This window comes from Apis laboriosa, unplaced genomic scaffold, assembly GCF_014066325.1.
Source record: "Apis laboriosa isolate Shangri-la unplaced genomic scaffold, ASM1406632v1 scaffold202_cov151, whole genome shotgun sequence".
In the NCBI taxonomy this organism is placed as follows: domain Eukaryota; kingdom Metazoa; phylum Arthropoda; class Insecta; order Hymenoptera; family Apidae; genus Apis; species Apis laboriosa.
In genome coordinates this window covers 669,336-684,194 of record NW_025222291.1, presented here as the reverse complement: position 1 = coordinate 684,194, position 14,859 = coordinate 669,336, and the positions used below count along the sequence as shown (strand labels likewise).

Here is a 14,859-nt window from a genome sequence, read left to right as displayed (position 1 = left end):
GATAAAATGTGGATAAAATGTCGAGTTTCGAGATGCAACAATTGTCTATTATCTACATCTGTCTGCCATCTATGCTCTCCCCTGCATCCACTTGTATTTATTATCCATATTTCTCTGTCTGGTTTTGATAGATATACAGGGTGATGTGATGATCATTCTTGTGATTATTCTTGTTATCCATGGATCGATACATCGATAAAAATATTTTTTATCTCTGTACTTTTATTTTTATTATCAGATCATTATCGAAACTCGACGAAAAAAGTCAAATCACGTCTATATCCGTTATATCCATGACAAGAAAAAAAAAAATGATTGATGATCAATTGATAACGAAAATAATCGAGGTGACTTTATATGCTGAGTCACCCTGTATATCCTGTAAAAAAAGAATCGAAAGAAGAATTGTTTCTAATCCTTGCTGATTTGAGAATATATATATATATTGATATTTCAAAGAATTTTTCTTATCCCTCCAGGTTTATCTCGATTGTTCAGATCTTTTCTCTGTCTCTCTCTCTCTCTCTCTCTCTCTCTCTCTCTCTCTCTCTCTCTATCTTTTCTCTTTTTCCTCTTTCTCTATTTGTGAAAGTGTGGCTTGTTTTTATTTTTTGGTAGAACGCACTCAAGGGTGCAATTATCCTTCTGAGGAGAAGGATCGATCCGTCTTCATCGACGTTTTGCACGTTCGTTTTCACACCGAACTGCACCCTCCTCCAGCACTTTACCTGGATTATTTTATCCCTGGATAATTACCCTGGATAATAATCCTGTTATTCTCGTGAAATAATGGATTTGAGAGGGCAGAGGTGTAAGAATTATTCGACCGAATTGGAATTCAATTCAACATTTCAAAGATTTCTTTGAGAATATTTTTTGCAATTGGACATTCCACTTTCAGAATGATTATATCTCCGAGAGTAACTTTCAATCGCAAAAAAGAAAAATGTTCTTTCCAGGTAATAATATTATCTCGAAAGTGAATACATCATTCTAATAATAATTAAACCGGTAAAAGAATCTCGAATCGAAAACTTTTGAAATTTTAAGAGATTTAAAATTTTAAGAAATTTTAAAAAAGAAATATCTTCTTCTACGTCAATCGTTATCGTTTGACGAATTACCTCTCAAGACCTGCTTCACAGGGCACTTCGAACGTTTCAATTTTTCGACAGGAATGATTTTCCACCTTCTCTCTCTCTCTCTCTCTCTTTCTCTCTCTTTCTCTCCCTCTCAGTCGTGTGAACGCCACCCCTTTCTCCCCTTCGCACCCCCTAATTCGAAGAGAACCCGAGTCTATACATGTATGATACTCGATCGAGAGACCAAATACGGGGAAGAAAGATAAAATATTCTGGTGCTGTTACAACTCTTTATTACTATTTCTTACTTTATCTATCCGTCTGTCTATCTATCTCTATCTACTCTCATCTTCCGTTAGTCGACATTTTAGAATCGTATAAGCTAGAAAGTATATTTACCATTTTTTTTTTCTTTTTTATGTAGAATAATATCAATTTTTGTGGACTAGCTGGAACTCTGAGGCGTTTGTAATGAAGGGGAAAAAAAAAAAAAAGAAACGAAATAATGCTTAAAAGAAAAAAAAAAATGTACGCTTCCTTTCTTAAATTTGAATACGCTTACGTTGAATGTTTATCGCTTTGAATGTCGGCTTGATTGATTTATCGACTACAACTGCATCGAACGCGATAATTATTCGAAAATTTAATTCTTAGAGTATATTGCGTAGTAGACCCTTTCACGCTCGACATTATAATTAGTAGTTGAACGAATCGATAAAATTGGATACAGCCAGTCGCAAAGAAATATCTTCGTGCAATAAATCTTACAGATTTTTTGAATGAAAAACACTTATACCGTGTTTGTATATTTTCAAACATGTACAAACTCGGAAAATTTCATTTAAAACAAAATTTTGCGACTTGATTTAATCGCTTTAAACTCACTTAAACTGTGTACAAAAATTTTTGTAATTGACTGTATACATATATATTTTCATCATACCGCTATATATCATTCACACGTAATGTATTTAAAGTACATATTAGATAGTTTTAGTATCGATACATTTTACATCTGTAAAAAGAACATCAGGGATAAAATGTGTCATCGATCAAGAATAAGAATAAATATTACTCGATTCGAAAAGGGTTTATAAATCCTTTTTCTTTTTTTTTTTTTTTTTTTTTTTTTCGTGGTTAAAATTTTCTTCGACAAATGAAAGATAAATGAGAAAAAAAGGAAAAAGTCGCGTTCGATGAGAAATCGAGCTTTGGCTATCTTCGAAAATCCAAGGTGTTCCAAAGTTAACAGCCACGGAGTCCAGCTACTTTGCATTAATACACGCGATCGAGATACTTCGAAGTCGTGACATTTGGCCTCGAGCCGATTCAGAAAGCAAATAATGAAAGAGAGGTTAATCAGCAACCCGTGAAATTATATAAATCGTTGTCGTCGCAAAAAGTGTTCTCCAGTTTCAACGAATCTTTGTCTCTTCGTGCGAAACCTCTAAATAGAAGAATAATTCCTTTCGAGGAGCAAAAGAAACACGACTACCGTGGACAAAGTTTTCCAGATCCGGAGATACTTAGACGATTATTCGTTAACGGGTCGATAGCAAATACATGAAGGATGCTTGCAGAAAACTTGGCCCCGAAATTGCAGTCGAAATTAATTATCTCTTGGGGAATAAGGAGTTAAAGGAAACGTTTCGATCTTTGAAAGCGTAGATGATAATTATATAAACGAAATATCAACGGTGAACTTTTGTATTTAATTTAAATAAATTTAACGGAATAATAGTAGATATTAAATGTCCCGAGAAGAGGGAAGAGAAATCAAAACGAATCTTTTATTAAAGATAAAATCTTTAATAATTGTAAAATTGTATCTTGTAATCTTTTGCTCTCTGATTCACTCGAATCTAAATATTACGAGAAAATATAAAAAAAAAAAAAAAAAAAAAAAAAGAAGAAGATATCAGCTTAGTTGAATATTAAACTTGCGTTGGCTGGTCTCTAAATCTTTTTGTATGAAGATAAAAATATATATATATAAAGATAAAAATTGAGAAAAAAAAATAAATAAATAAAAGAAAAGAAAACGAAGAATGTAAAAGAATATATTTTATATATATAAAAAAAAAAAAAAAAACTGTCGCATATTCGTGATGTATGTGTGTATTGTTGTACAGAGGATAAGAAGGGCGGCGTCGACCGGAGCAGCACGGTCATTGCCAAAGAACCCGAAGGTAAACCTTGCATATCGAAGGCCGAGAAACGTGTACGTAATACGCGTTTCGACGTCTCGTGTTCATGTGTATACATATATATATATATTACGTACCTCCGTATAGATTTACATATATATATTTATATACGTATATATTTCCACGTGTGTTACGTGTAGATGTCCTCCGGTTCAGACCTGGCTTCCCCTATTCTTCCAATTGCTGGTTACCGTTCGATCGAAGTTGCTTCGTTTGTTTTCCAAAAAAATCCAAGTTAATTTTTCGTAATTTTCTCCTCCTTTCCGAATTATTGGAATCATTGCTGGATAAATAATTAATAACTTTCGAATTGGCAAATATCGTAAAAATTCATTAAGAAACTAAATCCAGCAAACTCTCAAATTCCCCTCTCGCCTAAGAAAAAAAAAAAAAATATCTCTACTTGCATTAAATCTCGAAATTGAAACAAAAAAAAATATCTCGAAGAAGAAGAAAAGGAGAATTAATCGTTCTCGTTAATCTTCGTTTCCTCGAGCTTTCCCCCTTTATTTTGCATTTCGAGAGGGGACACGAGAAGGAATAGGGGAAGCCAATGCCACTAGGAGCTCAGTGACGAGCTTCGAGCTTTTGCACCCCTGTCTGTTCCAGCTTCCGCTAACTCGTACTTCGGATTTACCGTCTCTCCAGCCTCCTCTCGTTCCACCACCAACTAATAAGGATTTCGCGTGCGTTGCCTCCCCTCCCCTCCCCCTCTGATCGGTCTGAAAAATCGGTGAACCCTCCCCTGAACCCTCTCCCCCCCCCACGTACGAGCCATCACGAGGATCAATCAACCGTCCCTCTCCTTACGTCGTGCACGATCGTGTCCGTGTAAACGTACGCGTATGTGTCCTTAATTGTGGTGTTTGATAAAAAAAAAAAAGAATATCGTTGTTATTTATTTAACGTTGAAAAGGGGAGGGTTTCACGTGATGATACACGTGTTGGTTGGATCGTGTTGTTGGAAATTTATTCGAAGCATGGTGGCATTTAATGGAATTCGTTGTAAATGGTAAGGTAAATGGTTTGTGAAATTTTGAGCAAGGGTAAATTATTGTTTTGTAAACGTTAACGTCGACTTTGGATACAGGTTCTTTTTTTGGAAAAATTGGATTTTGATTGGAATAATACTGACACAAACGTGGTCATGCGATCTTGTAGGCGAAGCAAATCAAGCAATCTGTTGATCTTTGTTTCGTAAAACTATGAATATTTATAATATATTGTGGCTAGATTTAATTACGATACACTTATCAATCCATAGATAGACGAGATAATTACTCCTAGAGTAATAAGAGATTTTTACTTACTTACTACGCTATTAGCGTTATCTCTTAATTAAATTGTTAAGGCAAAGGAAGTAAGTAAATAATATCAGAAATTTATCAGAAATATATAGAAACTGATATAATTTATCGAACGATATCTACAATTATATATCATATTATATATCATATCACGAGATAATATATTAACGATAATAAGGCAATTTTGTTAAGAAATTTCACAAATCATATAGGAAGTATAATGTATCCGTTCTCGATAAAAATTGCGTGAAAAATCACGTGTTTCCCGTCTCGAGAACAAAAGAGATTCGCGGCATCTTGAAACGAAAGCGCCTTCCCTCGTTTGTCTGTTTCCATCCAATGTGTGTAATCCACGCACTCGATTTACGAAACGAGAGCGTGAACTTCTCGACACCGGAAGAAGCGTACGTCAACCTATAATAGCGACGAGAAAATTAGCGTTCGAGGACGTCTGATCAGACATCTAGCGGATCTACTGCTCCCGAGGCGAGTAGAAACAACCTGTTTATGCCGCGATATCTCGATTACAACCACTTTTTATCACGCCACTGTGTATATTGTTTAGACGTACAATTAGACGTTGTTACGTAGGATTGTTGTTCTTGCGCTGTTGCGAACGTTATGCTGTTTAGGAAATTGAATAATATATATATATATTCACGTGTATACTGTTACCATCGAGCAGCTGGCTGTCTTTTTTTTGTTTTTCTTTTCTTTTTTGTTTGTTAAATTTTATTTATAAAAAAAGATACTATACTTCGATCCTCATAATTTTTTTAATATGTTTGTCGAGATTATCATGATATTATTCATGAGCAATATTGGTGAAAGTTTTACTTGATTTGTTGTTCGTTAATCTAATCCAAATCGTATATATGAATTATCATTTTTGGGTATATTCAACTATCAATCGATTTGGGTTAGTTTTTTCTTAATTTTTTTTAACAGCAAGAAGTAAAAATCTTTGCATCACTGCTCAGAATGATAACTTTGACGATATATTAAAAAAAACCACCGTTCTTTTTTTTGTAAATAATTATATATTTTTGTTTTTTTTCTTTTTTTTTAATTCTTCTTTTACTTTCGAAATATCCACGTAATTAATTGTTTACGATCACGAATTCGTGATCGAGATTAAAATGTCGTCATGGACGAGGAGGCTCTTGGACGAGACGTCTATGGCAGCTTGGCAACCTTGAACGATAAGTAGATCCAGTATCGTAAGCTTTAGCAAGTTTTAGTCGCCTGTGTTTGATCGAATAGATAGCCTGGATTCTCAGAGTTTTGTTGCTTAATCGTTTGATCGTGTTACACACGTAGCCAAAGATTCATCGTAGAAGTTCTCTTCTTCGCATTAATTCGCCACACAAGCATTTCGCGATCGATGGTTCCCAACATTTCGAACGAAATCATCATCGATTAGTCTCTCGAAACGATTCGAGATTAATCATTTTTGATTGAGATATCGCATCGCAATCTTGAATGAATTCTTTTTCTCATCGATTAGTTTCTCTTTTAGAGTTCATTTCGAATGGCTGTTAACTCTTCTTCTAGTCGGGTTAAGATCGGTTGCGGCTGCTCAAAGTTACTTGGAATATAGAAGATCGAACGTATATAGAAAATCATCATGTGTAAAAATCTCGATTACACGGATATATTATGCAGCATGAGAAACGTGCCTTTAGAACATTATGCCTCTTAACACATTGCGAATCGGACACTTTTATTGCTTAAACAAGTATATATATATATATATTTTTGCATCAAATATTTTTAAGTTTATTGCCACTTGCCATTTAAGATTTTTTCTTTTTTTTTTTTTAGCGGTTAACGATGCATATCAAACGCGAGGTATTTTGCCAGGAATTTCTTATGAATGCCGATACATCTTGAATTTCGTAATGTGTTAAATTAATCGTGTTCTTACGAGAGAAAATAAATAGATTAGAGATCAAAATTTGAACGTGTATGAAAACAATTTTTAGTCTATCGAGATTTTAAAATAAAACATTGTTTCCATCAATGTTTAAATTTGCTGATAATAAGCACCGTGGAATAGCATAGAGCAGATAGTTGTATTTCAAATTATATGTTAATTAACACGTGTGTATTCATAGTGTACAGAATGTTAATATATATTCAATGAAACATCTTTAGAGAATCTATTCTAAAGATCGAGACAAAAGTTATAATTTTTTTTCTTTTTTTATTATCGATCAATATTTTTGTAAATATTCTATCTTTCATAATTATTTTTGCCTCCCTTAGAATCGATCCTCCAAAGCTGTGAAATAAGAATTTCTAGTATAGATATAGCCTGTTCGAAATCAATTGGCGTTCAAAGCAGCGCTCCCCACCATAGCTCGAGCGTACCCCCACTTTCGACCAGCCGGAGATTAGGTGAGGCGGCATGGTGGGGGAAGGTAGCCGCGTTCCTCTAGCTTACAGCCACACGGTGACCTTGAGCAGTCAAAATCTTTAACCTGCGCTACAACTCCAACTGTTAGCCGAATAGAAATGGAAAATGGGGGAAAATACGACGGAATGGCGGCGATTTCAAGGCGTGGCCGACGTTCGATTTCGAGCGATGGCGGGAATATCGAGCGAGAAAACTCGAATATCGTGGAATCTATTGAAGAAACTCGCCCGAACTCGCGTGGCGCGCTGTCAACGGAAATACCTGGCCGCTTGGCACCGCTTGAAAATAGATTGGCAGCAGTCCGCGCCGTTCGTTCGGCCATCCTCGAAGCCGGCCGTGCGGAGCGCAATAAAACCGAGTCGATCTCTTCGAGATTTTCCTCCCTTTCGCGCGGGACTGAGGGCATTCGAGAACGATTCACGTGTTTCCCAGTGTTTCGTTGTTCGAAATCCGTCACGTTGACGGAAAAAAAGGGATAATAAGTGTTGGAAAGTGGTAAATGCGTTTCGAAGGGAGGAGTAGTAGGTGAAGTCCTCGAAATGTCGGCCACCGCTGGCTTGCCGAGTTCCTCGAAGCAGCCTGACAATTACGGTGAGCCATGAACATATTTTACGTGACATTAATCGCGCCAGGAGGATTTTTTTCTCGATGAAGTTGGTTCATTCATCGGAATTACGATTGATGGCTTAACTGGACGGTACAGGTGGTGATTTCGTAATGTAACCTAAATCGAAATATCCCAATTATTTCTTTCCCTGGAAATATCGTTCCAATTTTTTACACAACACTTATTTTTATATTTATAAAATACTTTTAAGGAGCAAAAAAAAGGAAAGCGAAAAAAAGAAACTTTTATCGAAAATCCAATCGTTACGAAACAATCCATATATTTTCGATAAGCTTGCACTTCTTTGCGAAAGAAAATTCCCCAATTATTCGAATTGAACGGGATCTGTTCGAAATTTCGCAACACGTTACACGCCAAAAAAAGAAACGCTCCCTCCACTCTGATAAATTCCGCTCCAAAAACAACTGAACGAGCCGTGCCCCTGGCACGGGGACAAGAACAACTTGGTCAAGCCAGGAAATCTCGATTTCTCGGATTCGTATCGACATTTTTGCGTAATACCGGGATCCCGAGTGGGGCATCCGGTGAGGCCGTTGGATGACTAATGGCGGCGGCGTCCCACGCGAAACGGACTTCCGCCACGAATCGGGTTGGGTCACGATCGCCCGCCAGCCTCTTCCAAATCTATTTTCAGCCGCGAAACCGTGTCTATGTCGGGCGAGGATCTGTCATCGTGACTGTGCGCGACTATTCTCGTTCCACTTAGGCAAAGGTCGGTGTTGCCGCCACGTCGACGGAGCAACGTTTCCCGCTTCGAAACCCGTTTGTTAACTCGCGCGTATCCGCTCCTCGAACATCGCAGATGAGGTTGAAACGAAAAGCGACGGAGTTCGCCTCGTGCAAACGTATTTTTGCCTCTCTTACTTTCTTTCCTCTCCTTTTCTTCTTCTTCTTCTTTTCTTTTTTCTTGTTTGGTGGAATTGACAATTATAGAGATTCTTTGCCTCCTCAGGTGAAATCAGGAAGAAGGAAGTGCGTTAAATCAATCGTTGTAACAAACATTATTGAAAATATTTGCGATCACAAGATCGAAAGATCGACTTAACGCAATTTTTTTCACTCTGGTTCTCACTCGTTGACCGCTTCTTCTAACTAACAGGAATGTTCCTCGCGATTAACATTCCCGAGACATTCTTCCCGCAGGAATTGAGATCATCGATTCCTCTTGAAAAAAATTCGCTTCAACTCCTGGCGCCAATGATATTCTTTCTGTCGATCCTCTATAACTCTCGCTTCTGTGCTCGCAATCACATCGGGAATAATTATTGGCAGAATACGACTAACGTAACAATCGTCTTCTAATCTAATCACTTCTTCCTAAATCTAATCTCGATAGACCCAATTGCGACAATCGGTCTAGCCTTCAAAATGCGCCCTCCTCCTCCTCCTCCTCCTCCTCCTCTTCTTCCATCCCGCGCGAGAGGGTGTGTTTCTCGCGCGGTGTCTCGTGTTGAGTTTTGGACAAGCCTGGTGTTGATAATCAAAATCCGGAAAGGTTGTTTCTAATCGGTGAAATTCGAACTCTTCGACAAAGGCCCCGCCTCCCAGGGCACGCCCCCGAACAGTCCCGCCGCCGCCGTGTCCGCGTTCTCCAGGGTAGTTGGGGCGGCGAGGGAGACGAACAAGCAGAACCAGGTTCAGGGAAACCCCCTTGGATTAGCCGCGGTACTCCTACAGGGAGCACAAGGTAAATCGGGTGGTGAGAGTCGAGCCGAGGAGAGGGAAGCACGGTAGAATCGATGGGATTTCGGGCTGATTTATTCCGATTTTGAATTTCGGAAAAAACGTTCTTGCGATTTCTCGTGATTTGGCAGAACGATTCGTTGGAGAATTTTTATTTCTCCAAAGAGATAAGAAGGAATACGAGATGGAGAAAAGAAAGAGTGTATATTGGTGTTTCAAGTTTGTGAAAATTGGATTTGCAGGAAGCGTGTGACAGTTAAGAGGGAAGAAAAATGCAGTGATAAAACTTGGAATCTCTACGATTTAAAAAAGGATCTCTTTTTGCTGCAAAGTAAATTTTGGATGAAAAATATTTGTTTCGAACGCAAAGATTCTCTTCTTCCTAGAAGAGAATTTTGGAATTTTTGGGACGACACCTTTGTATTTTTCCGTAAGTTAAAACAATATCGGTTTCTTAGAATCTTTTCTTATAGTTACGAAACGAAATTTTTACGAATTCCAATAAAATGTTCAGGTTACGTGTTTATAGTTGGTCGAGAAGCACTTAAATTTTAAAACCTCTGCAAGATATAAAAATAGAGAGGATTAATATAGCTGCGGTATGTAATATCCCCGTGTCCTGTTTAACATTTTACGAGCGGCATAGTCGTCGGAAATAATTGCTGGCGTCTCTTTTATGGCGTCTCTCCGCTTGGCCTGGTGACCGGAACAAAATGGCGCGAAATATCAGCCCTCACCGTTTCTACCGTTCTTTCGATTCTCTCGGCGGAGCAAAGTTTTTGTCACTTCCGCCTACGCCAGCGTCGATCCTTAATTATCATCATTTCGAAGATAAGAAACAAGGATAAATATAAACACGATCGAACGATCGATCGATCGATTTAATCGCAGATCCGTACGTGAAATATGCATATGCATATTTTTATATTTACACTTTAAAATACACAGAAAAGATAAAATAAACTACGTATTTTTCGAAGGATGCATTCAATCATACGAACAATTTCAACGAGAGAAATTCAAAGATTCTCAAAGCCTTTTCGATCCTCGAAAATGAAAAAGGGGATGGAAAGTCATTTCTACGAAGCCTGTCCATAACAATAACGATACTCGTTTCAACAAAAGATTTAACGTTAACGTTCGAACGAACGAAGGAACTTGATTCGAATTAAGAAAAAAAAAAATAAAAAAAAATAAAAAAAGGAAATCGAAGGAAAATGAAAAGAGATTAAAGATGACGAGAATAATCTTACAATCGTTATATTTGTTACGTCAGTCATCTTTTTATTCATTCTTTTTTTTTTTTCTTTCTTTCTTTCTCTTAAAGAAACGTGAACGGGACGAGAATAATCGAAAGCTCGTCGAGATATTCTTTCTCTTTCTCTCTCTCTCTCTCTCGCTCTTTGTCTCTCTTTATATCGACGAATAAAAGTTTCTTTACGATCGGTCCCAGCAGAGACCCGCGAAATTGCAGACTCTCTTTGTGGCTGTTATCGGAAATTCGCCTACGTGGCGCAGGACACGAGGAAAGGATACTGAAATTCAACCAGACGAGTCCACCCCCCGACGAATCGGTAAGATTTTCTGTCGCGATCCAATCGTTTCTGCCTGAATCGAGAAAACTGCTCTTCGAAAGCCTCGTTTTCGAAACGAGGGTAAAATTATCGATGGTTCTTTTTTTTTTTTTTTTTTTTTGCGATGCTTCGAGGACCAAATTGGAAAAATTTTTCTTTGTGACAATTTATAATTTCAAAGAACCGTTCGAATTTTTTTTTTTTCGAGGGATGAAGAAAACTTCAATTTCTAAACTATTCGAGATTTGATTCTGGTCCTTTAGGTATCATGACTATCATGAAACTTATATATATATAAATACGATATTGCAAGTTGTGAATCATCGAAAACGCATACAATTTCCAAGCAGAAACAAGACAGAAGACCGACAGAAATCGGTGAGTCCCTTTTAGAGTCGAAGCATGACTTGGATTTATTTTTCTCTCCCACGATTTTGTTACCTTTTGACCGTGGACACATGGTCGAAAACGCAGGATATTATCACGCTTCGTGGCCATAGATCTCTCTCTCACGCCCCCAAATGCTTGCTCTCCCCGCTACTTCTTGCGTGTTAACATTCTTTTTTTTTTTTTCCCCCTCCTTATTGTTTTTCAATCTCGAACAGAACACACACAGCACCAATTGTCGATATTTTTATAGCGCACACACACACACATATATATATATATCTTCCCTCCTTTTTTTTTTCTTTTCTTAAAGATCAATCTCCACGAGGATTCATAGGAAACCGCGAGAGAATTATCACTTGGTCTTTTCTATTTTTCTATTTTTCTTTTTTTTTTTTCTCTCTCATTCGAATCTCGTCACTTAGTGCAGTCTAATCTAGATGGATCTAGATCAGAACGATCCAAAATGTTTGAACGCTTTGTTCGATCAACGAGAAGCCTGCATTTTTGCCAACTCGCTTCCGATATATATACATATATATACGATTTCTTATTTATCCTCTTCTATCTTCTACTATTTCTTTCTCTTTCTCCTTTTTTTTTTTTTGTTTCCCTCTTTTGATATTCCTCTCACGACGCCTCGTTGCACTCTCGTGGAATTTTTTTTTTAAATCGATCCTCATTTTCTCTTCCAACACATTTGGATGATAAAAGAAATGATCTATCCAAGCTTTTCTCTTCTATCGTGATTTCTCCGTTTATCCCTCCTATATACGAGGAAAAGAGATCCAAAGCGAAAACTAGTCAAAAATTAACCAACATATCTCTCACCATCTTGAAATCAATCGTTCGAATTCAAAAGAGAATATGATTTCCTTTAGAAAAAAATAATCTAACATTCTTCAATCAAGCAAACTCCAGATACTTTGAATCATCATGATCGAAAAGTCTCTCTTTCGAAATTATATCTTCCTCTTCGAATTCAATACTCTCCAATGCTCGCCATCGACATGGCGTGGAAGAGACTCTTTCAAAAAATTGAGTTCAAACACTTGTTTGTCCAAAAAAAAAAGAAAAAAAAAAAAAAGAAAAAAGAAAAAAACTGTTCGAAATTTCGAGAGACGCGAGAGTGCAACGATCGAACTATGACGGTACGGTGAAAATCGGCCAGAAGCGACCGGGAGGAAGCTGTTCGGAGGCTGACAGTAGCTCGTCTTTTGGTTGGTTGGTTGCATGACTAGCTGGCAGCGCAGGAAGCGGTAGCAGCAGCGGTAGCAGCAGCAACAGCCAAAACAGCCAGACTGGCGCGTCACCGTCCTCGCCAGCGGCCATCTACATCGGCAGCAACCACGCGGCGACGCCCACGGCATCGTCGCGACGCTACGACTCCTCAAGCAACGGTCTGTATCCATTTCACACCTCTCTGCCTCTCTGGCTTTCTTCTCTGGTTCTCGATGTAACAACCGCGCGTACGATCGTTGACAAGATCGTTTTTTATTCGAGGATGAATAAAAAAATAAAATTTGGAAGGTTGGTTCTAGAGGCGAAAATATATTTGAACGTGTATTGTTGCGCGAAAGTGTCGTTTGAGATTTTATTTATAACTCGGGATAGCCATTAATACTCGGGAATACGAGTGTTCCTTTGCGATTTAATAAATACATCTTGAATGACATTTTTCAATATTACTTGTTACTTTGTACAAACTTTGTTTCAGCCTTTAGAATTGAACTTTCGAAGATATATATGTATATATTGATATTTTAAGAAGAACAGCTTAAGAAATAATTTGTTAACAGGTTAAAATCGAGAGGTTTATGAAAGAGTAAGGATAGCTATTTTGCTTTATTGCATTAAGGTTTACAGTAATTTATACTCTAGTTTATTCCTCGATTCTTTCTCTTTACTATATTTTTCATTTTTTTTTTCTTTTTCTTTTTTGTTTCTCAGTCGTCGATGAAATGTTTAATGCATCGTTGATCGAGATAATCGAGATTATCGATAATAAAACGAGAATCGAACAGTCGAACAGAGGATATATTTAAAGATAGATATTTAAAAAAAAAATCTTTCGACCTATCGTTTGATCGTCAAGTTTGATAAAATTGGAAAATTGGAAAATTTCTAAAATGTATAATTTGAAGATTAGGGTCGAAAAATTCGGGGATTCGATTATTTCCTTCGCCCTTTTGGATAATGAATTGGCAAGATTTAAAATGGAAATTGGGTGTTTTCCACGGTAGAATTGCAGAGAACGTGTCACGTGGAACGAAACGATCACCGATAATGCGTTTCATTGTGCGGAAACACGGCTGGCATCCGCGTCGCGAGGCTTGATTGATTCCCGTAATGGGCAAAAGTGCATTTATCGCGATCGTGGCCCGTAAATCAGTTTCCCATTTCGCAAATGGAAGACACTTTTACGTTCGATTGCCGAACGCCTCGCTAAAAACGTATCACGATTTTCTCCGTTCGAAAACTCGTCGTCACCTCGACAATTCTTCTTGAAATTATTCCAACTTGCGCGGCCCAAAATTATCCTGCGTTTAATTCAAATTTCTCCTCGAATCGATTACTTAGGAATTTTTGGATTAAAATTTTTTTTCCTCGAAATTTAATCTCAAAATTATCCCAAGACGTCTCAAAATTGTATTTGCAAAAAAAATGGTAATTCAAATTTTAATAAACATAGGGAGGAATAAAATCGATATCGTAATCTTTCGATTTGAAGTTGAAAAAGAACGATGCATTAAGCTTATTTTCTTACATATCGAAGTGATATATTATTTTCTGCCGAACGATCTATCATTCAATCATTCAGGCCAGAGAGGAAAGCGGTCTTACGATCGCCCTTTAATTTTTACGAAATTTTTTTACGTTCGATGACCCCTCTTCTCCCCGTGTGTGTTTCTCTGCATGTTCCGGTTGCACGCATCGCTGACATGCCGCCTCGAATTCCAATGCATGCCACTTCGAAATGAATTCGGAAGCGAAACCTTCTCCCTCCAAAAAAAAAAAAAATGCAAAAAAAAAATAAAAAAAAATATCAGAAGCGGAAATTCGACGCGCGAACAACCCCGGATACATGCCGCTTAGTCAAAACGAGTCAGAAGATGGTAAGAAGAGTATCAACGCCGGTAAGACCGCAGAGAAGTCGAAAGTTAAGATTGACGAGGACGCCTGCTCGAAGATTAGACGCTGCTGCTCGTTATCATGAAGTTTTGAGCCTTGCGACGCTGCACAATTCTCCTCTCTCGAAGTTACTCTACTCTCTTCGATCCTTTTGCCACTCTGGAATCTTCTTATTATTATTATTCTTCTTTGTTTCGACTCGATTATCTATTTTGACACGCAGAGAGATACTCGTGGAGAATTGAAAAGAATTGAAAATTCGATTTCGAAGCCTCGAAGCGAGGGAAGAAAATTTGTTGTGCAATGATCGTTCCCATTCGAAGAGATTTTAGAGATTCGTTGTTAACAAATTTTACTTAAAAGTGTTTTTTGGAAGTTCCAGAGGGTCGTACAGTGTCGCGTACAGGCTCGCCGCATGTCTCTTGTTTTTTTTTTTTTTT

General features: G+C 37.6%; 1 protein-coding gene across 29 annotated transcripts in view; it reads left to right on the top strand.

The window, feature by feature from the left end:
- LOC122712573 (calcium/calmodulin-dependent protein kinase type II alpha chain) overlaps positions 1-14,859 on the top strand; it is a 138,468-nt gene that overhangs the window by 107,248 nt on the left and 16,361 nt on the right. For 8 of the 29 annotated variants that reach the window (XM_043932323.1, XM_043932325.1, XM_043932330.1 and 5 more), the window contains one exon: positions 3,215-3,271. The exons of 7 other annotated variants lie outside the window; for them this stretch is intronic. In XM_043932323.1, the coding sequence (XP_043788258.1) occupies positions 3,215-3,271 (57 nt within the window). Of the gene's footprint in view, positions 1-3,214; positions 3,272-9,177; positions 9,331-12,528; positions 12,688-14,337; positions 14,425-14,859 lie in introns of all 29 variants that reach the window. 14 more of the 29 variants (XM_043932309.1, XM_043932310.1, XM_043932308.1 and 11 more) reach the window with 6 other exon arrangements.